The sequence below is a fragment of the Mastigoproctus giganteus genome, chromosome 7 (genome assembly GCF_048544385.1).
Source record: "Mastigoproctus giganteus isolate SK-2022 chromosome 7, ASM4854438v1, whole genome shotgun sequence".
NCBI lineage: Eukaryota > Metazoa > Arthropoda > Arachnida > Uropygi > Thelyphonidae > Mastigoproctus > Mastigoproctus giganteus.
This window is the reverse complement of record NC_143581.1, coordinates 143174778-143198748: the sequence shown is the minus strand read 5'-3', so window position 1 is coordinate 143198748 and position 23971 is coordinate 143174778. Positions and strand designations below refer to the sequence as shown.

The 23971-nt window shown below is 36.8% G+C and overlaps 1 protein-coding gene across 1 annotated transcript in view; it reads left to right on the top strand.

The window, feature by feature from the left end:
• The window catches only part of LOC150083240 (leucine-rich repeat-containing protein 49-like), a 494942-nt gene that overhangs the window by 212332 nt on the left and 258639 nt on the right, over positions 1 to 23971 (top strand). The window contains exon 8 of the mRNA XM_090377128.1: positions 16937 to 17080. Coding sequence (XP_090233254.1) covers positions 16937 to 17080 — 144 coding nt within the window. The remainder of the gene's footprint in view (positions 1 to 16936; positions 17081 to 23971) is intronic.

Genomic DNA, 23971 nt, shown 5'->3' with positions numbered 1-23971 from the left:
ACTAGCCCCCTAACCCCTTCTTTATTGATGTAGTTATGGAACTTGTTTTCTGTGTGTTCACTTTTTACCTTTATTGCCATTCTTCTAACTAGTTCTTAATTTACATTTTTCAATTTGTGTTTTTTATATATATATTTGTTATTTTTTTTTAGGAGAATTAGCAACTAAGGCCATATTGCTCGGGGATATGCGGTGGTCATTCCTTGACCTTACCGCATCCTCCGTATTTGGTGGTGATAGGCTCGAACCCCAGTATAATCAAGAATACTCCCCCTTTTCCTTTTCGTTTAATTTTTGTAGTTGTAAATATATATACAGTAGACTCTCGATTTCCCGGGTTAGATGGTTAAAAAAAAAAAAAAAAAAAAAATTCCCGGATAATTGATTTCCCGGTTAATCCAAAAATACAGTAAGTCCCTGACATATGTAAGAGAAACATTCCAGGACTTCTTACATAAGTCGAATTTTACCTAACTCGGGAATGACTAATAAAATATTGCTACTATATCCCTGATATGCCAAAATTACAAAAAACACATAATATCCTCACAAGAATGAAGAAAAATAGATATATATTTTTAATTAGTTCAATTAAAAACTTTATCTGGCGACAGTGGTGAAGTAGCCAGAGAAAAGAAAACATGCATAAGAAAAGAAAACATAGAAGGAAGAAAAAAACGCATGTTATTGTACTGTAAAAATTGATGTGTATTTCATAGCCAGGGATATACTTTGGTTATTATAGTTTAGTTGACCTTTTTGATGCCGATCACTTCACTGCTTCTCGTATTCTGTCTTTCTTCTTTATTGTGTTCACCGTTGCACTGACAAATCTGCATTCCGCACAATACTCGTTAATGTTTGGCCATTTTCATACATCCTTATTATTTTAATTTTCTCGTCCAACATGATTGCTTTCCTTTTCTTGATAGATTTACTATACCACTGTCACTTATTCTCTTAGTTGGCACCATAATAACAGTCAAAGTTAAATTTTCTGAAAAGTATTTCACAGGGTTAAGGCAAAAATTCACTATTATCATCACATGCGAGCTCACATTTTACTAAAGCACGTTTCTGGTGGTCACTGCCATAAAATAATAAAAACAATTTGCACTTTCTGGGTTATTAGGCTTTTCTGTTACTGCAATTCATTATAAATGGGTAGTAAACTCATCTTATTTCATTTGCAATAATACCGATAGCTGGAATTCTGTTGGTTTTTATGTTATTATGATGAAATATATGTCCCCTTCACCTGAACTCTTCAGTCATGTAAAATAAATATAAATAATGTAATGTAAGTCTGAAGCTATGTAAGTCAGGGACTTACTATATCGAAAAATGTTCAGCAACCTATGTAAAAAGTATACCGATAGATAAAAACGAAAAACTTACTATGCAATATGCGAGTAGTGTGTATTGGATACACATTTATTTTTTACCATATCGATTTTAATTCTAATAGCTTTCTCTTCATTTTTTACAATGTTGCGTGTGGTTTGGTCACCAACATTATAATGGTTCATTAGAGATTAAACGGATGCACGGTTTTCAAACTTTTGAATAATTTCAAATTTTCGTTTAATTGAAATCACAAGCCTTGTGTTGGACCATCATTTTTGGAGATTTCTAAACAAAAAAAAAAAAAAAAAAAGTTACCATAAAAAAAATTCCGACATTCCTAACATAAATAACGTAACAAAATTGAGGCAGAACACAACAATCAATGCAATGCACTAAAACAAACTAAACATTTGGTCTCTTTTTTTTTTTTTTTTTCTCCGAGTGGTAGGTGTGCAGACAGTGCAGGGGGTTGCAAGATAAAAGGCACACTAATATCCTAATTAGAATTAGTAGAGGCATATGAGGCAAGAAAGCAAGCTTATGCAGCATCAGCCAAAAAAAAAAAAAAAAACTTGCTCCCATTTCACCCTTCCGTTCGTTCGAAATACAGTCCAGCTGAACCTTAAATTTATTTAGGCTATCAACTTCCACAACAAGGGATGGGAGTCTGTTCCACCAACCAACTACCCACTGGCTAAAGGCAATATTTCTGCACATCTATCCTACATCTGTCTTTCCTCAATTTGAATTTATGCCCTCTCAGGTGATCATTCTGAGCAAGAGGAAGAATCCCATCGGCATTGAGCATGCTCAAACCATTCAAGGCTTTATACACCTCTATCAGATCACCTCGCCGGTGCCTAGTCTCCAGACACTGTAATTTGCAAAACTTAAACCTTTCTTCATAAGAGCAACCCTTTGTTCCATTCACTAATCTTGTTGCCCTTCTCTGTACTTGTTCCAGCAGCTCTACATCCTTCTTGAAATGAGGCCTCCAGACCTGTATACAGTATTCAAGGTGTGGCCTGACCATTGACTTATACAAGGGAATAATCACCTCCTTATCCCTGCTAGAAAAATTCCTGTATATCATTGACAAGACAACATGAGCTACTCTTGCAGCCCGTCTGCACTACTCAGAGAACTTCATATCTGCCTGCACATTTACCCCCAGGTGCTTTTCATTCTCTACCACTGTCAGTGTAATACCACAGAGTTGATACGTTGCTCTGGGGTTACTGTTTCCCATATGTATTACTTTACATTTGTCAATGTTAAACTTCATTTGCCACCTCTCAGCCCATCTGCTCAACCTGTCTAGATCCTATTGCAGCAGCATAGCATCAGTAGTGTCCTTAACAACCCTGCCAACCTTTGTATTGTCTGCAAACTTGCACATTAAGCTTGATATACCATCATCAATATCATTTATAAATACAGAAAACAATAATGGGCCCAACACTGAACCCTGAGGGACTCCACTAATAACATTAGTCCACGACGAGCATTGTCCATTGATTACCACTCTCTGTCTTCTCCTCCTCAACCATCCCTTTATCCATAGCAGCAATTTGCCTCCAATGCCACACTGCTCCAATTTGTTCTGCAGTCTTCCATGTGCAACAGTATCAAACCTTCTTTCTAAGATCCAAATATATGATATCAAAGTTCTACTCTGCATCCAGTTCCTTTGTGACCACATCGTAGTACCCAATCAAATTGGTCCGGCAACACCTTCCCTTAACAAAACCATGCTGTGTCCAAGCTATAACTGAAGTCTTGTCTAGATGATTCTGCAGTGCTTCTTTAACCAGTGCCTCCATTAATTTTCCTGGAACAGAAGTTAAACTCTCAGGTCTATAATTACTTGTCAGCCTTTGATCCTCCTTTGTGAATTGGGGTCACATTTTCACATCTCCAGTTCATGGGTACCTCCCCTGAGTCCAAAGAAGCTCTCATAATTATGGCTAAGTGTTTGCTTACTTCCTTTGCTGCCTCCTTTAGTATAACTGGATAGATCCCGTCCATCCCGGGTGCCTTTTTTAAAGGTTTACCTTCAACAATTTCTCCTCCACTTTCCTCTCAGTTATTATAAAACCATCTAGCACACTGCCAGAGGTGAGCACCTCTGGCATTCCCCTCCCTGAATAACTCCTCATGGGTGAATGTAGATACAAAATAGTCATTCAGTTTGGTTACAGACCAACTTATATCTATCATAGGCTTCCATGTCACCCATTAATTTATATGTATCCGATGCATTTTTCTTCTCTGCCATATGTTTCATTAGTTCATCTGACATCTATTTAGGCCTAAACCTTGAACAATATTTCTTAGTTGGTATGTAAAGCCTAGTAGCTTCCAAGATAAATTCTTTGAATGTTTCCCGTTTTGAATTTGCTGTTTGTAACATCATCAGTTGGTCCCACCATATAGAATTTAAATACTGTCTCAGACCACTGTAGTCGCATTTACGAAAGCAAAAACTCTTTCCTTTATCCCCGATAGTAGTTACCTCTTTGAGTAAATCCCACTTCAGCACACTGTAATCACTGCCACCTAGTGGTTCCTTTATCTGCAGATTCTTAATGCATGAAGAATCACTACTGATAATCAGATCAAGAGTATTACTCCCTCTAGTTGCCTCCCGAACATAGGCGCCTCCGTAGCCAGGTGGGAAGGAGCAGCAGTGCATAGCACACGCTTCTTGATTAGACCGGGGTTCAAGCCCGTCACCACCAAATACGGAGGATGCGGAAAGGTCAGGGAATGACCACCGCATATCCCGGAGCAATATGGCCTTAGTTGCTAATGTTCCTAAAAAAAAAACTAAACAAACAAACCTCCCGAACATGCTGATTAGAAAACAATCATCCAATAAATCGACAAAAGCCTTACTAGTGTGTGAGTGACCATACAACAAATTCCAGTCAGTATCTGGGAAATTAAAATCCCCCCATTATAAGACACTCTGATTTACTGGCCCACTCTGTTTCCTTGGTCTTGGTGCATTATAGTCTTAGTTGCTAATGCGCCAATAAAAACCAAACCAACTCTATTTCCCTGTACAGTTTCTTATTATACTCATCAGAGTCATTAGGCCTATAGCACACTCCTACTTGCAATTTTGATCTCCCAATGCTTATGTCACACCAAAATGACTTGACACTGCACTGTCTAGCCATATTTACTGGCTGTACTTCTGGATTTTGTGTTTCATAACTAATAGCATAACCCCTCCTATCCTATCTATCTTTCCTGTGCACATTGTACTCCCCAAATTCCAGTTCTACATTCCTTATATCTGTGCAACACCACGTCTCGGATATCCGAACAATGTCTGCCTTTGATGCTCTGAGCAATACCTCAAATTCATAAAATTTATTTACCAAACTCCTACATTTAAGTATACATGCACTTGTTCCTATTCTTAGCTACCTTAACACAACCCATGTGTTTACTTGTACTGCAATGACTCCCAGTAGTCTCTGAAATACCCTACATCTTGATTTTCAGGCTGCTGCTCATTCCAATAGAAGCAGTGCAAGAATCACTTTCACCTCTGCTATTTGCTACTGTTAATCTATTAGTCCTTGTATCTTCCCCCCCCCCCAAAAAGCTAGCAGTTTTCCAACCCTCCTAACACTGCCTCGATAGCATCAGCAAATATTCTTGTACCCTTTATATTTAAGTGTATCCCATCCCTGTAGAAAGTCTCTCCTGTTAACAAGTACAGGCCAGGCTGAAAAAATTCTACACCTTTGGCCTTGTACAATCTTTCCAGGGCCAAATTGATTGCTAAGGCTCTTATCATATACTCCCTCCTGTCGTGTCTGGGCAGAATTGCAGACACTTTCAATTTCAACCCTAATTCATGGCTTTTTTTCAACAGTGACCTGTACTTGTTATGTAATTCTGCTGGTCCCCTACTCTTAATATCATTAGTGCCAACGTGTACAACAATATCACCTTTTGTGCCCTTAAAAGATTATATCCGCTCTACAACGACATCAACTTTTGCCCCTAGCAGACATACCCTGGTCCTAATGATGTATTATAATGTCGCTTTTTGTAACTTACTTACGACTTGCAAAACATCTGTTTATACCTATTCTAGTTATTACTTGAATTTTATGATTTCTGGTTCATTTTTTTTTTTCTCCAATTTGGAGTCTTGATGTGTCCCGGTTAATCTGCTTCCTGGTAAATCAAGAGTCTGCTATAATATATACATAGCAGCTGGTTATAAAATAAGTTTCCCTATTCAGGGGACCCTAGTGTCAAAAGCGTTCGATGTAGTGCTGTAGAAATTAGTGGGTATGTCATTTAGAGTATGGGGAAGTGATTTTAAAATAAAAAAATTAAATTTTCTGTTTATACTCCGACATGACAACGAAGTCAGTAGAGTTTACAATAAATCGTCAATACAAATATTTAGTAGTCACAGGCTTGAACCCCGGCCTACTCAAGGAACGTGTGCTATGCACTCTTTCTCATGACCACTCTGCTACGTCAGGCCTGTTTTTTTTTTTTTTTTGTAGAAATAAAAAAATTAGTTCAAATTTCCACCATCATGGTAGAAATTTGCACTGTAAACATGAGATGGAGTACTTAACTTAGGATTATATTTTAATATCAGAACTAGAAACCTACAGACATTGTTCTATGTGCTTTCCTTCATTTGAGATGACATTCTGAAAATGGAGGACTGCCTGCGACAGAGTTTTGCATAGCATCTCATTGGGGATGTTGACTAGATGCTGTTTAATGTATGCTTTCAAATTGACAAGTCTGTGTATGCTGCCACAGTAAACTCTGTCTTTCAGTTATCCCCATAGCCAGAAAGAATTATAACCTGTAGTACGAAATGACGTCTTTATTAAACATTTTCACATGTGGAACTACCTTTGGATTTATTCTACTTTATCAACAATTGATTCATTTATTTTTTCAGAAATGAACTCCTGGCTTAGTGTCATGAAGGGTTTGAAAAGGTAGGGTACCTGTGTGAACCTTACAATAAAGATCATATTTACTTATTGTCTTCTAACTAGTTAAATAATGCATTATGAAAAGCTTAATAAAGACACCATTTTGGACTACAGGTTATAATTCTTAAAGGCATACGATGCAAGAAAGCAAGCTTATGCAGCATCAGCCAAAAAAAAAAAAAAAAAACACTCCCATTTCACTCCTCCATTTGTTCCAAATGCCTGTCCAGTTCAGCCTTAAATTTATTTAGGCTACCAACTTCCACAACAAAAGATGAAGGTCTGTTCCACTAATCAACCACATGCTGGCTAAAGGCAAATTTCCACAATCTATTCTATTCTAGTGCTAGACGTTTATCAAACTCCTGTCAGAGTTTGATAAACGTCTAGCACTCACCTCATGTGTGAATGTAGATGCAAAATGCTCATTCAGTTTATCATCTACCTGACTATGATCATCAATAGTCAACCCATCTATGATAAGTGGTCCAATCTGATTCTTCTAAAGTTTACATAAGTAAAGAATTCTTTGCTGTTTTTCTTTGCATCCTTTGCCAAAGATTTCTCAATCTTCAGGAGAATTTTAACATTTGTTATCTTACAGTTGGTGGGGAAAACCCCTATCTCCCATGTGAGAATTGTATAACTGAAGGAGGATTTCTGCGTCAACCGTCCACATTTTCTGTAATACCTTGACATCAATTTTGTTAATGCCCGGGCATTTTCCTACCTTTATTATTTGTATGACCATGTTAATTTCTGTTTTGGCAAAGTGATCTTCACAGTTTTGTTTGAATTGGAGTTTCCTGAGTCATGTCATCATTGGCTAGAATGGAGTCAAGAATGACTCCAGTGGAATCTTTTAGCATTAGCAGAGAAATATGGTGCAAGAAAGCAAGCTTATGCAGCATCAGCCAAAAAAAAAAAAAAAAACCCCACTCCCATTTCACCCCTCCATTCGTTCGAAATACCTGTCAACTTCCACAACAAGGGATGGGAGTCTGTTCCACCAACCAACTACGCGCTGGCTAAAGGCAAATTTCTGCACATCTATCCTACATCTGTCTTTTCTCAATTTGAATTTATGCCAGGTGATTATTCCGAGAAAGAGGAAGAATCCCATCGGAATTGAGCATACTCAAACCATTCAAGGCTTTATACACCTCTGTCAGATCACCTCGCCGCTGCCTAGTCTCCAGACACTGTAATTTGCAAAACTTAAACCTTTATTCATAAGAGCAACCCTTTGTTTCATTCACTAATCTTGTTGCCCTTCTCTGTACTTGTTCCAGCAGCTCTACATCCTTCTTGAAATGAGGCCTCTAGACCTGTATACAGTACTCAAGGTGTGGCCTGACCATTGCCTTATACAATGGAATAATCACCTACTTATCCCTGCTAGAAAAATTCCTGTATATCATTCACAAGACACCATGAGCTACTCTTGCAGCCCGTCTGCACTGCTCAGAGAACTTCATATCTGCCTGCACATTTACCCCCAGGTGCTTTTCATTCTCTACCACCGTCAGTGTAATAATTACACCGACGGTGTAATACCACAGACTTGATACATTGCTCTGGGGTTACTGTTTCCCATATGTATTACTTTACATTTGTCAATGTTAAACTTCATTTGCCACCTCTCAGCCCATCTGCTCAACCTTTCCAGATCCTGTTGCAGAAGCGTAGTGTCCTTAACAACCCTGCCACCCTTTGTATCATCTGCAAACTTGGACATCAAGCTTGATATACCATCATCAATATCATTTATAAATACAGAAAACAATAATGGACCCAACACTGAACCCTGAGGGATTCCACTAATAACATTAGTCCACGATGAGCATTGTCCATTGATTACCACTCTTGTCTTCTCCTCCTCAACCATCCCTTTATCCATAGCAGCAATTTGTCTCCAGTGCCACACTGCTCCAATTTGTGCAGCAGTCTTCCTTGTGCAACAGTATCAAAAGCCTTTCTAAGATCCAAATATATAATATCAGAGTTATTCCCTGCATCCAGTTCTTTTGTGACTGCACCATAGTATCCAATCAAATTGGTCTGGCAGTCCTTTCCGTTAACACAACCATGCTGTGTCCGAGCTATAATTTAAGTCTTGTCTAGGTGATCCTGCAGTGCTTCTTTAACCAGTGCCTCCATTAATTTTCCTGGAACTGAAGTTAAACTCACAGGTCTATAATTACTTGTGTCAGCATTTGATCCTCCTTTGTGAATTGGGGTCACATTTGCACATCTCCAGTCTATGGGTACCTTCCCTGAGTCCAAAGGAGCTCTCATAATTATGGCTAAGGGTTTGCCTACTTCTTTGCTGCCTCCTTTAATATAACTGGATAGATACCATCCACCCCGGGTGCCTTTTTTATGTTTATTCTCAACAATTTCTTCTCCACTTTCCTCTCAGTTATTACAAAATCATCTAGCTCACTGCCAGAGTTTACTTCTCCTCTGGCATTCCCCTTCCTGAATAACTCCTCATGTGTGAATGTAGATGCAAAATACTCATTTAGTTTGTTAGCCACCTGAGCAGGATCCTCAACTGTTGAACCATCAATATCCAGTGGACCAATCTGATTCATCTCTTTCCTTCTAGTGTTTACATAGGTAAAGAACTCTTTTCTGTTTTTCTTTTCATCTTTTGCCAACGATTTCTCATAATCTGCCTTTGCCTGCCTAATCTCCTTTGTGACTTGGTTACAGACCAGCTTATATCTATCATAGGCTTCCATGTCACTCATTAATTTATATGTAACCCATGCATTTTTCTTCTCTGCCATGTGTCTCATTAGTTCATCTGACCTCCATTTAGGCCTAAACCTTGAACAATATTTCTTTGTTGGTATGTAAACCCACATTACTGTCAGATCCTGTTGGTGTCCTCACTGTTAAAAAAATTTCTCCTTGGTGTATAGAAAGGACATCAGGAGTGGGGGGGGGGAGTTATGCACTTGGTTAAGAAGCACATTTAATATAAGGCAGTGTACACAGTTGATGTGGGTGGCCAGTCCAGTGTTGAGTCTTTTGTGTGATGTAAGTATTGGAAAAACAAAACTGAGAATAGGAGTATGTTTTAGGCTAAATGACTGTGACTGGTATAATGAACAACTATACAAACATGGAAAATGGGCTGGCAAATCAAAATTTATTATAAGGGGAAAGTGACTTTCCAGATATGACTAGAATTAGTGGGTTGGTCACTCACACATTACCAAGACTTTTCTGGATGGATGGATGAAGGTTTTTAAAGGAATCCCAATACTGTAAAGTTGTTCACATGAATATTCCCACTGTTATACCATGTAGAGACACTTGATATTGTGCCGACCGGGCTAACCGGGTGGGTAAAGTGCCTGCCTGGTGACCCAAAGGTCGCTGGTTCGAATCCCACCTCGGTCTTGGATTAGAGTAGTGAAAAAACCTTGGGAGGTTCAGTATGGTCACAGAAGCCGATGCGCAAACAACTAACAAAAAAAAAAAAAAAAAAAAAAAAAACCTTGATATTGTCGAATAAGAAGCTTTTTTCTTTAGGACTATAAGAGGAGAGTGATGCAAGAAAAGCAAGCTTATATAGCATCCACACATACACACACACTTACTTTTCATATCACCTGTCCATCCCATCCAATATGCGCATTATAGCCTTAGTTGCTAATGCACCAATAAAACCCAACAACCAACATTCCATCCAATAGTTTGTGTAATTCTTCCTTAAATTTATTCAAACTACCCATTCCCACAAAACCAGATGTCAGTTTGCCCTTGCACTTAACTACCTGCCAGCTGAAGATAAATTTCTGCATTTCTGTCTTTCAGCCATCATTCCTTAGTTTAAATTTATGCATCCTTCTGTGTGGTCTGAGCAAGAGGAAAGATACCATCAGCATTGAGCTTACCCAATGCATTCAGAGCCTTAAATAGCTGAGGTATCTAGTCTCCAACTGCTGCAGTTTGCAGAACAGAAGCATTTCCTAATAAGACCACCCCTTTGTTTCCCTCACTAATCTCCTGTTCTTCTCTGCACCCATTTCAACTGATGGTGAAGGAATAAATGGAAAGAGAGAGAAGTTAGTACAGTTATTTTCCTGTTGAATAGATGCTGGCTAGTTGATACTTGTGTTTAGACGGAGTAGAAAGAACAGGGTACTTCCTCAGATATTTATTTTAAAGTTCTTACAAAATGGTCTTACGTAGTACAGGAAAACTTACTAGAACACATGCAGTTTAAACTTAAGGACTTTAATAACTCATGTTCAGCAAATGTATAATTCAAAACAGTGCTGTTAATGAGTGCTTTTATATGTGCCAAGACATCATTTGCATTCATTATCATCACATCAAGACTTTGATTTCTTACTGAAAGACAAATTCAAAAATTTTGTGATGTGTGACATTGCAACACTAATTATCTGTTACTCAACTAGATTGGTGTCATTGGTTTGGAGCATTTGATCACTTAAAAGATTGAACTATGCACTTTTCCTGTATGTAAGAAACAAATCATTAACAACTAGGTTATGCTTGTAGTGGTGTTATTTGCAGCCTATACATCAAGCTAACTTTATACATTACCAGTGAATGAAAATTAAATTAAACAATTAAGTATTAAAAAAATTTATGTAATAATGAGTGCCAATACTCACCACGTGTAGTGGGCTATAGGAAAGTAGAAACCTTAATTTCCCACATGTTTATAATACCTTTTTTTTTTTCTATTTTTAATTGCAGAATATGATCATACATTTGTTCTGTGTAATTTTGAAACAGTGTGTAATCATTTGATAGGGAAGTGCATTTTTATGCTAAAGGTATAATTGCACAGCAGAGCAGTCTTAAGGTAGTTGTCAGTCTAGTAGCATCAGAGGGGCTAGTTTTTCCACTCGTGTAGATTTCTGTCTGGCATTAATGTTAAAACCAGTTAAATACAATGAGTTATAGAAAAGTAGAAACTTTTAATTCTCCTTGTAAACATAATAGTTCAAGAGGTGAAAATTAAAGAAACAGACAGTAAAAAATATTGGAAGTAGTAGTAGTAGTAGTAGCAGTGGCATGTGATGCAAGAAAGCAAATGTATGAGCTTATGCAGCATCAGCCAAAAAAAAAAAAAAAAATCACGCCATTCCCTTCAAATGCCTGTCCAGTTCCTCCTTAAATTTATTCAAGCTATCAACTTCCACAACGACAGATGGAAGTTTGTTCCAGCAATTAACCACCCGCTGGCTAAAGGCAAATTTCCGCACATCTATTCTACACCTGTCTTTTCTTAATTTGAATTTATGCCCCCTTAGGTTCGTAATCTGAACAAGTGGAAGGATCCCATCAGAATTCAGCGTGCTCAATCCATTCAAGGCCTTATATACCTCAATCAGATCACCGTGCAGGTGCCTAGTCTTCAGCCACTGCAATTTGCAGAACTTAAGCCTCTCTTGGTAAGAGGATCCCTTCATTCCCCTCACCAATCTTGTTGCCCTTCTCTGTACCCGCTCAAGTAAATCTACATCCTTCCTAAAATGAGGTCTCCAGACCTGTACGCAGTACTCAAGGCGTGGCCTGACCATTGCCTTATACAGAGGGATAATCACCTCCTTTTTCCTGCTAGCAAAATTCCTATATATCGTTGACAAAACCCCATGACCTGCCCTGGTAGCCTGTCTGCATTGCTCAGAGAACTTCATATCTGACTGCACAATTACTCCCAGGTCTTTTTCATTTTCTACCACCTTAAGTGTAGTACCACACAGTTGGTACGTTTCTCTGGGGTTATTTCTACCCATATGCAGTACTTTGCATTTGTCAAGGTTAAACTTCAGTTGCCACTTCCTAGCCCATCTGCCCAAATTATCTAGATCCTGTTGCAGTAGCAGACTGCCATTACTGTCATTAACAACACTGCCAACCTTTGTATCATCTGCAAACTTCGACATTAAGCCTGATATACCTTCATCAATATCATTGATAAATATACAAAACAACAGTGGACCTAACACCGAACCTTGTGGGACTCCACTAATAACATTAGTCCAAGAAGAGCAGCACCCATTGATTACCACCCTCTGTCTTCTCGCACTTAACCATCCTTTTATCCATTGTAGCAACTTACCCTTAATACCATTCTGCTCCAACTTGTACAATAGTCTTCCATGCGCAACAGTGTCAAAAGCTTTTCTGAAATCCAAATATATGATATCAAAATTGATTTTTGCATCCAGTTCCTTTGTAACCACATCATAATATCCTATCAAATTTGTCAGATAAGACTTTCCCTTAACAAACCCATGCTGTGTCTGAATTATTGCTGCAGTCTTGTCTAGATGATCCTGTAGTCTTGTCTAGAAGTAGAGGGAAATAGAGCATACACACATTAGGGAACCAAACACATCTGGAGCTGGGCTGATATTGTGTGTTTGGGATACATTATTTAAATTTAATTGCATCATCATGTGATTCTATCACATTTTAAAATTAATAATTTTACTTAGCAGTGAACTTGCATACAATTTTGTTTCCAGTTAGGGAATAGTGTAACAGAAATTCATTTCATGTTAAAAACAGCTTTCAGAGAAAATACTACATGTCATTCATTGACTTTCTGATGGTTTATAAAAGTTCAGTGCTAATGGGTGAAACTTCTGTACCTTTTTAAATATAGTCTAACTTTTATTTGAGCCGTTTTGGAAGTAAATAATTATTGTTTACTTGGAATTATAGGCTCAAAGAAACTGTCATGTATTGTGTAACTTTGACTTTTGCTTTCCACTTCAACATACTAGTTTTGGTGTCAGTGTGCTAGCTAACACGGCGCCTTTGTAGCCAGGTGGGCAGGAGCAGCAGTGCATAGCACACACTTCTTGATCAGACTGGGGTTTGAGCCCGTGACCACCAGATGCGGAAAGGTCAGGAAATGACCACCGCATGTTCCCCGAGCAATATGGCCTTAGTTGCTAATGCTCCTAAAAACTAAATAATAACAACAACAACAGCTAGCTAACACATCCCTTATGCTAGTTTCACTTTTAGCAGTGTATTGTAAATATGTTGCTGAAATTTGCATGATGGTTGTATTAGCTGATGTATGTTAGAGAAATTTGATACTCTTTGTTTTATGTTTTTTTGTGCAAAATGTATTTTGTCTTGATTATGTAGTATTTATCTTGATGATCATATGTGAAGATCATACTTACCATAATTTGACTCATAGAACAATGTTCATTATGAATTTGTCTCACATGGATAATAGAGCTTAAACAGTAGGTTCAGAGAATTGGCCCTTATATCATGACTGCCTTTGCACACTGTACTTTCCATTCAAGAATTTTTTCTGATGTACTCAATCACTCTAGTATCCCATCTGCCATATCACCAGATTTAGCTTTCTGCAAATTTTGTTTTCCAGCCTAAAGTCTCCTGAAATGTCACAGATTTGCAATAAAGAAGGAATGAATTTTTTTCAGTTTGTGAGACAAATCATTAGCGATTTCAAAAGAGGCCTCTTCTGGAAGTTTTAGAAGCATGGCGATTGATATATATATATATATATATATATATATATATATATATATATATATATATATATATATATATATATATATATATATACAGTTTGTTTGTTTGTTATTTGGTTTTTAGGAGCATTAGCAACTAAGGCCATATTGCTCTGTGAATATGCGGTGGTCATTCCTGACCTTTCCGCATCCTCCGTGTTTGGTGGTGACGGGCTCGAACCCCGGTCTAATCAAGAAGCGTGTGCTACGCACTGCTGCTCCTTCCCACCTGCCTATGGAGGCGCCTGATATATATACAGTGTTAAGGAGACTGCTCCAAAGGAGATTCATCCAAATAACTGTTGTGTCATCATTTCCCAAATATTAGTTCAACCCTCAAACTGTTTGATCTCATCTCGTATACATAGCTTGTATAAAAGCTAGTCAGATTGGTGTTATTAAGCATATAATACACTCCTATCTTCAAAATGAGGGTAGCTGTGTGTTATGAATATAACAAGCAACTGTATTCTCATAAACAGTGAGCTAGTAAATCGGAATGTCTTATAATAGGGGATTTTAAATTTTCAATATTGACTGGAACTTCAGTTGGTTACTTGTATAGTAGCAGAGATTTTCTGGGTTTATTTTGATGTCTGTTTTCTCCACCAGCAAATTAGAGAGGCAGTGGGAGGAAACAGTACTCTTGATCCGGTTATGAACAGTGGCCCTTCATATATTAATATGAAGAATCTACAGATAAAAGATCGACTAGGTGGCAGTGATCACAAAGTATTGATGTGGGATTTACTTAAAGATGTACTGTCAAAGACAAGGAAAAGGGCTTTTGCTTTCAAATAGGTGACTACAGCAGTCTCCAGTCTCAGACAGTTTATAAATTCTGTGCATTAGGACTGATGAAGGTATTAACAGCAAATTCTAAATGGGGAGCATTCAGGGATGTCAGATGAACTGATGGGACTTGTGGCAGTGAAGAAAAATGCATGAGATGCATATAAATTATCAGATGATACAGATGACTACAGTAGATATAAACTATTCTCCAGTTAAGTCACAAAGGAGTTTAGGCAAGCTAAGGCAGATTATGAGAAGGCTTTGGCAAAGAATGCAAAGAAAAGCTGCAATGACTTTTTTACTTGTGTAAACTGTAGAAAGAAGGGGTTAAATTACACTGTTCTAGTAAATATGAAAAGATTAACTGTTAATGATCCTGCTCAGGTTGAGGGAAAATAATGAGTATTTTGCATCTACATTCACACGAGGAATTTTTTAGTGATAAGGGTGCCATAAGTGAATCAAATTCTGGTGGGGAGTTGAATGATTTTGTGATAACTTAGTGCAAAGTGGAGGCCAAATTCTTGAAGCTAATAATAAGAAAGGCACCTGGGGATCCATTATGTTAAAGGAGGCAGCAAAAGAGGTAACCAAACCTCTAGCCATGATTATGAGACCATACCAGGATTCAGGGGATATTCCTATGGACTGAAGATTGGTCAGTGTATGGACATTGGCCAATCATGAGTAATTACAGACCAATTAGCTTGACATCTGTTCCAGGGAAAATAATGGAGTCATTAATTAAAGAAGTAATGCAGGCTTATCTAGACAGGAATGCAATTACGGTCTAGTCACAGCATAGATTTGTTAAGGGGTGATCTTGTAAACTGTTATATGGTCAGATGAAATGGGAAGTGTTAGCTTTTTTTTTTCCTTCTGTTTTTTTTGGCTAATGCTGTATATGCTTGCTTTCATGCATTAGTTGCCACTATCAATAAAAAAATATCTGGTAGTTTGCGGTTGGCAATCAAAATACTAAGTGCATGGAGGCACTTAGTATTTTGATTGCCAACCAGACACAATCAGTCATGTTGCTTAAAGACTTGTATGTGTTAAAATGTTTGCAACTGAATTTATTATTTTTTGAGTTAAAGCAATTTCTCCAGAAAGGATGGCTGTAGCTTTGAGCTTTGATACTATGTAGGTGTTAACAAAATAATGAGCTGAAATATAATACTATTATAGTATTAGTTTTCCATTCCTTGAAAACTTAAACCCGCAAAGAAGCATATCATTTCATTGATTTTTGTTGTTTTCCTTCTCTTGTTATTCTTTTTCTACATGGATGGACTTTATTTTAGATTTTTCAAGTTTATTTTCTGTCTGCTGAGTGTTGACAATAATACTTATGTTTTACTTCTGACCTCCAAAAAAAGGACATCATGGTTTTAATATAAGATCATATGAAACGGGTAAAAAAAATGAAAAGTAAAGTTCCTATAAACATATGTCTCGAAAGTCTGTTTCTGAGATTTTAAACATTATTGTACATGTATACTGTGAAATGAGTGCATTTGCTGTTTGTGTAACATCCTTTATGTGCTTACAAGTAGAACATTTACACAAGCTGACAACTTTCTGTAAGTTCTGGTAGGAGATACTTTTACAGCATGAAATATTTAATTTTAAACATTTGCAGTTTGTCGAAATCTCCCTGTCTCAGTATTTATTCAATAGTTTCAGCATACATGTTTCTTTAAGTCATCTCCAATCATAACAGCACTGATTTGGTACTCCTGAGTTGGAAATTTTTTGGCATATCTGTGAACAGAAGCTATGGAATTCTGATGACCTCATAAATTTAAATTATATCAGTTAACTCAGAAAAAGTCAACAAATTTATATTGTCTCCCCTAATATCAATTTAACAAATGCTGTCCTATAAATGAGGCACTCAATGTGGAATCTGTAGGCTCAATAATAGATAGTGACATCTCTAGTATGTACTTTGCCATACTGTTTACTCACAACTGAGAATTGATATGATTCATGTTGTAGAACAATACTATTGATATCAGTGTTGACTTGTGATTTGCACTGTTAAATTTTAAGACATAAATATGAACATTAAAATGTTTTGTAATTCATGATTATTGTTTAATATATATTGTTTGAAGGTACTTTTTTTGCTGTAGAATGGAATGTGCTCCTACATTTGATATGTTCAATTTTGAAACTGTGTGTGTGTGTGTGTGTGTGTATTCTCTGTAAACCACCTGTGTATGTATATTTATATCATTTCAGATTGTTGAAATATGCAATATTAATCAGCTACAAGAATTGAGAGTTCTCAACTTATCATGCAACAATTTAACCAACGTTAAGAATCTCAAAGGATTAGACTGGCTACTGGAATTAAATTTAAATAGGAACAGCATAGCAACTCTAGTAAGTTTAATAAAATGTTTCTTTTGCATTTATAACTTTAATTTTCCTTCTGCTTCAGAGTCAAAAGTGTCTTTTCCATTATTTATTGTTATTATTATTAGCCATATGGTGCTAGGAAGCCTGAGGCTTATGTGGCACCAGCCAAAAACAATTCCCAAGTTACTCTGAGAGAGAGAGAGCGAGAAGTAGAAAGGAATCACCAAGAAAGAGAAGAATTAAGATATCCAGCTCAGGACCCTGGGTGTGCCAAGCCCATATTCACAAGGTGTGAGCCCCTGGGGTGATCAGTACAGAAATTAAAAATTGCCAGGTGATTCAAAATTCATGCAACCCAAAATGAAAGAAACAGTTTCTCTCATTTGGTAACTGTAGGCAGTTCTTACAAAATATTGTCAGTGGCAGTACTGTATACCTCCACATGGAGGACAGTGGTTGTTGACTACACTTGCATGAATTCATTGATACCGCTGTGTCTGTGAATATGTTGTGAAGCCATCATGACATATACCCTGTCTTAATCTATATTTATTGTTGAACAGTAGTTGATTGTCAAAGCAGAATTTTTAGCAAAATATCTTGATTCTCCAGTACCAAATAAATCAACAATTTAAGGATTAGTAACCCATTATTGTGAAAGTAACTTTATAAAAAAAAAAAAAAAAAATCCTGGATGTCCTAAATTTTAAATGAGGAAAAACTTTAAGATCAGTTTATTGATATTGTCCAGAAGATAATTAGAAGACATGCATCACAATTAGCTAGCTTATTCAAAATACACAAAATTGTTAAAAAGTTAGGTTTCCATCCCTTTTGTATTCATTTAATGCATGAATTAGAAAACTTGATAACAAAAAAAATATTGCATTTTTTCAGCTGACCTTGCACCTTTATTGATTCAAAGGAGTTGGCATTTTGGACTGGTTTTTTTCCCCAATGAAGAAGCTTATTTCTGTTTGATTGGTTGCATTAGTAGTCAGAACAGCAGGATATAGAGTAATAAAATATCCCTCATGTTTTTCATGAAATGCCATTATATCCTCAAAAAATTGGAGTGTGATGGGCTGTTTCATATTGCCAAGTGATTGGACCTCTTCTTCAGGGCACAATTGGCAGAAGCATATGCCAGGATTTAATACACCAGTTTATTGCACTACTCAATAGCAACAAATCTTATTCTTTGATTCTGAAAGACAGGGCAGCTTGTCATGCATTGAGTTAAACAGTGACAATGCAGATTTTTTTATGATCTTATTCCAAAAAATTTCTGGATGCCAAGATTCTCAAGTTTAATATTAATAGATAATTATTTGTGGGATGTGGTGAAAGGCTAAGTGTATAAAAATATCCTCTACACATTGAAGGAAATGAAAACCAATATACAGAATGAAATTGTGAACATAGAGGATCAAACTTTACAAAGTGTAATCAGATACGACCGAAAGAATCTGGGCATATATTCAAGACGGTAAACATTTTCAACATTTATCATTTTTTTTTATTATTATTTATCATCATCATCAGTTATTATAATTACTTTATTGCATAATCTGATTGTGAAAGAAGTAATAAATTTTAATTGTGCAAATTTTGAATCACCCTGAACATGTTAGCATTAGTAATATTTTGTGAATATTCATGATTTACACAAATTTCAAGCTTACATTTGATCCACAAGCAGTACCCCTATATGAAGTACACCAAAATCCTTTTGATTTAAAAACTAAAAATGTATGTCAGAGTTGACATTGTTATGTAAGAATTGGCAATAAGATAATGACAAATGTAATACAATAAAAAATAAACAAATTATGCCAAGCCATTTTTGGTATTTTAACAGTACTTACAGCAGTACCCATTATGAGGAGATATTCAGCCACATTTGTTTAAAAAGAAAAAAAAAAATGTACTTCAGACCTTGTCTCTCTGTTGAAGTATTAGGAAACGTTCTAAACATGCATATATTCAAGATGTTTGGACAGCAGGACTTATGAACACATCTTTGACTCAGTATTTCTGACAGGTAAAAGTCTGCAACGGTATCTTCCTTGAAGCAGTTATAATCAGTTTGTATGTTACACACAGTTCAGAGAATTCCACTGAGAGAAAAATCCTGTTTGAAAGTGTGCTAGTAAACAATCCTGTGGCTTTATTCTGATATAAAATGCATGTTGTTTTCAAAATTTTATTTCAAGTCTAAAGGCTAGATTTTAAAAAACATCTTGCTTTCCATCTGCTCTTTCCAAAAATATTCTGCTTTCTTTTTTGTTCTTTCCAGAAAAAGCTCCTGTTTTCTTTGTGTTTCTCCCCAAAAATCTCCTGCCTTATCTATATCCAATCTCCAACTTTTTAAAAGTCAAAAGTTGGCAGCTATGCTGTTGCCAATACATTTTATGGATATGGAAGGAGATCATGTTTCTGTTTGAACTTATGTAAGCTGAATTACAAAGATTGCAGTGAATCAAACAGACCACATTGTTGTAATTGTTAAAAATTTTGGCACTGTCTGAGGATTTTGGTGGAAAATATTAATTTGTACACCAATGAGAACATAATCTTCTATTACTGTTTTCAAAAGTGTTTGATGACTGAAAACTAACACGAAATGTGTGACAAACTTATTGTTTGTCACACATTTCATGTTAGTTGAAGGGCTTGTGTAATGGTGAATTAATTGTTGGGATAACTCCTATTTAGATACAAAATAGTCTGTTGAAAAGTGACATCTGACTTTGGACTAGTTGCTAAATTAATACCACTTGACTTGTAACTTATTATTTTGCTTAGAAATTGTATTGCATTCATTTCTGATATTTATGACGATAGGGTTCCTTTATTTTTAAGCTGTGGGGGTAAAGGATGTGGTAGCTCTCTGAGTGCTAAAATTCATAATTTTTAAACTTGCAGGTTTTTAAATTCAAAATATTTGCAGTCCAAGGTTTACTGCACTTGCATCAGTCCTTTAGTCAGCCGACTTTAAAATAAATTTGTATTGCCAATAATTTGGATAAAATGTCAATAGATGCCTATAATACACAAGAATGCAGAATTGAAGCCCTAATAAATATAGAAAGCAGCAATGATTCAGCACTGAACAATGGGGAATTCTGTTAATAACATTAGTCTAGAAAAGTAGTGCCAATTACTGAGGGGGGAGCAAATGGATGCTCTTACCAGGAAAGATTTCATATCTCAAATTGCAGCATCTCTAGAGACTAGGCACATGCAGGGAGATATAATTGAGGTGTTTAATGCTTTGGATTGATTAAATTAACTGAATGCTGATGGAATCCTTCTTCTTGCTTAAACTATGTACATGAGGTGGCATAAATTCAAAATTGAGGAAAGATGGGCGGGAGAGATGCATGGGAACCTGCCTTCAGCCAGTGGGAAATTAATTGTTGGAATGAACTCCCATCTGGTGTTGTAGAAGTAGTGAATAGTTTGAAGAAATTCAAGGAAGAGCTAGATAGACTGTTTGTGGAGATGGAAAGGTGATGTTGGAAGGCTGTATGCAATAATTGTTGTAAATAAATTTATATATTAGCCTTACAACACTATGCAATCAGTGCAGAATGTACAATCTTTATTTTCTTATTTAATAGTATAGCCTCTTCTGAATTAGAATACACTATATTCTAATTCAGAATATAGTGTATCAGAGAGAGTAATACTCTTGATCTGGTTATCAGCAGTGATTTTGTAATAACTGAGAGCAAAGTGGAGAAGAAATTGTTGAAGTTAAACATAAGAAAAGCACCTGGGGTGGATGGGATCTATCCAGTTATATTAAAGGAGGCGGCAAAGCAACTAAGCAAACCCTTAGCCATAATTATGAGAGCATCCTTGGACTCAGGGGAGGTTCCCACGGAATGGAGATGTGCAAATGTATCCCCAATTCACAAAGGGGGATTGAAGGGTGACATGAGTAATTACAGACCAGTTAGTTTAACTTCTATTCTGGGTAAAATAATGGAGTCACTGGTTAAAGATGCATTGCAGGATCATCTAGACAAGACTGCAGCAACAATTCAGACACAGCATGGGTTTGTTAAGGGAAAGTCTTGTCTGACAAATTTGATAGGATATTATGATGTGGTTACAAAGGAACTGGATGCAAAAAATAATTTTGATATCATATTTGGATTTCAGGAAAGCTATTGACACTGTTGCGCATGGAAGACTATTGTACAAATTGGAGAAGAATGGTATTAAGGGTAAGTTGCTACAATGGATAAAAGGATGTTTAAGTGGGAGAAGACAGAGGGTGGTAATCAATGGGTGCTGCTCTTCGTGGACTAATGTTATTAGTGGAGTCCCACAGGTTTCGTTGTTGGGTCCACTGTTGTTTTGTATATTTATCAATGATATTGATGGAGGTATATCAGGCTTAATGTCGAAGTTTGCAGATGATACAGTCAGTCCTCGTATAACACTTGTTTACACTACACGAATTCGATCATACACGATTTATAAATAGAGGGACGATATCTTATATAACACGAACCGAATTCGCTTATGCACGATTGGTGTTTGTGTTTACAAGAAATAGCAGTCGGACCGGAATCACCCCAACTGAACACAACACGATAGGAATGAAGAGAAGATTCTGAAAATGTATTTGTTTTTATATCAGTGAAGGGGAAACACATTTCACCATAATAACGTAAAAACCAACACAATTCCAGCTATCGGTATAATCGCAAATGCAATTAGATAGGCTTTATAACAGATTCCACTAGAAGAAACGCAACTGGAAATTGTTTTTATTGTTTATGGTAGTAATCCCTAGAAATGTGCTTTAGTAAAATGTGTGAGGTGTTCATAGTGTGTCTCTGCCTTTACGGTGTTGTTTATTCAGTTGCTACACGTGTGCAGCTTCGTTTATGCGTATCATGCGTGCCTCCTCGTTTTGTAATTGCTTTATTCCCTAAAAATGAGTAAAATACTTAAAAGGTGTGAAAAAAAAAAGCGTCCTGGTGAAGGCACTGCAGATTCAGAAAGAAAAAAGAAAAGCAATATCGATAAACAGAGGCGGACTGGGTCAAAAATTCTTACCTGGGAAAATTTATAGTGGCCTCATACTATGGTTTATGGCCAAAATCACACCAGCCCCAGGCCCACCGGGGTTTCCCCGGTAAGGCTTATGGCCAGTCCGCCTCTGTCGATAGAGAAAAAATATGAAATTGTGAAACGCTCTGAGCGAAATGAAAGACATGTGATATTGCACATGCTACAGACCAAAATGAGGCAACGTCGAGAATTACAAAAGGATGCAGAGAAAATAAAAACAACTTTAATAGCAGTAACAACTCAAATTGTAATTAAAATCCATTAGTTTAAGGCACAAAGAATTGGAAGAGATGGAACGGCTGTCATCTGTTTGGATAGAAAATCAAACGAAAAACAAGTTTGCTTATGATAGAAGCAAAAGCATTAGCAATATTTTATTACGTAACAGTCGTAATAAAATAAGGAAGTATTTTATTACGATTACGTAAGTATTTTCTTACGATTATTTATTTTGTTTGGTAATGTTTTGGTTACAAATCTGTGTTAAATTTTGGGTGGCTGGCACCTAACCCTATTTTTCCCATAGGCCCTGTTGTTTGTATTGCACGAGGGTTTCTAGTAACACAACTATCATGCTATACGAGGACTGACTGTACAAAGGTTGGCAGGGTTGTTAATGCCAGTAATGGCAGTGTGCTACTGCAACAGGATCTAGATAATTTGGGCGGATGGGCCAAGAAGTGGCAACTGAAGTTTAACCTTGACAAATGCAAAATACTGAATATGGGTAGAAGTAACCCCAGAGAAACGTGCCAGCTGTGTGGTACTACACTTAAGGTGGTAGAAAATGAAAAATACCTGGGAGTAATTGTGCAGTCAGATATGAAATTTTCTGAGCAGTGCAGACAGGTGCCAGGGCAAGTCATGAGGTTTTGTCAATGATATGTAGGAATTTTGCTAGCAGGGAAAAGGAGGTGATTGTCCCTCTGTATAAGGCAATGGTCAGGCCACGCCTTGAATACTGCGTACAGGTCTGGAGACCTCATTTTTTAGGAAGGATGTAGATTTACTTGAGCGGGTACAGAGAAGGGCAACAAGATTGGTGAGGGGAATGAAGGGATCCTCTTACCAAGAGAGGCTTAAGTTCTGTAAATTGCAGTGGCTGGAGACTAGGCACCTGTGTGGTGATCTGATTGAGGTGTATAAGGCCTTGGATGTGTTGAGCACACTGAATTCTGATGGGATCCTTCCACTTGTTCAGATTACGAACCTAACGGGGCATAAATTCAAATTAAGAAAAGACAGATGTAGAATAGATGTGCGGAAATTTGCCTTTAGCCAGCGGGTGGTTAATTGCTGGAACAAACTTCCATCTGTCGTTGTGGAAGTTGACAGGTTAAATAAATTTAAGGAGGAACTGGACAGGCATTTGGAGGGAATCGTGTGATTTTTTTTTTTTTTTTTTTTTGGCTGATGCTGCATAAGCTCATACACTTGCTTTCTTGCATCACATGCCACTACTACTATTACTATTACTAAAAAAAAATGAGTTTAGAGAATACATTAGTTACATTGATCTTCATTTTAAGGAAAGTACTCTGATGTTTAAATGCTAAGTAATGACTACATTTTTATAGTCGAGATTAGTGCAAGTTTACCTTAATGCTTATATTGCTGTTATCATAGTTTTCTGAATTTCTCTAACGTGTCACTCACAGTCATCTCATAAAATCTGGGAGTTTGTTTCCCCAAAAATTGATTGCATACTACATTTTAAAACTAGTCCAAGCATCTCTTTCAGTTTGGTTCTCAGATCCTCTAAGACAATGTCTATCAGCAGCTTGTAGATTTGAGGTACAAAAAAAATATCTGCTTTGATTT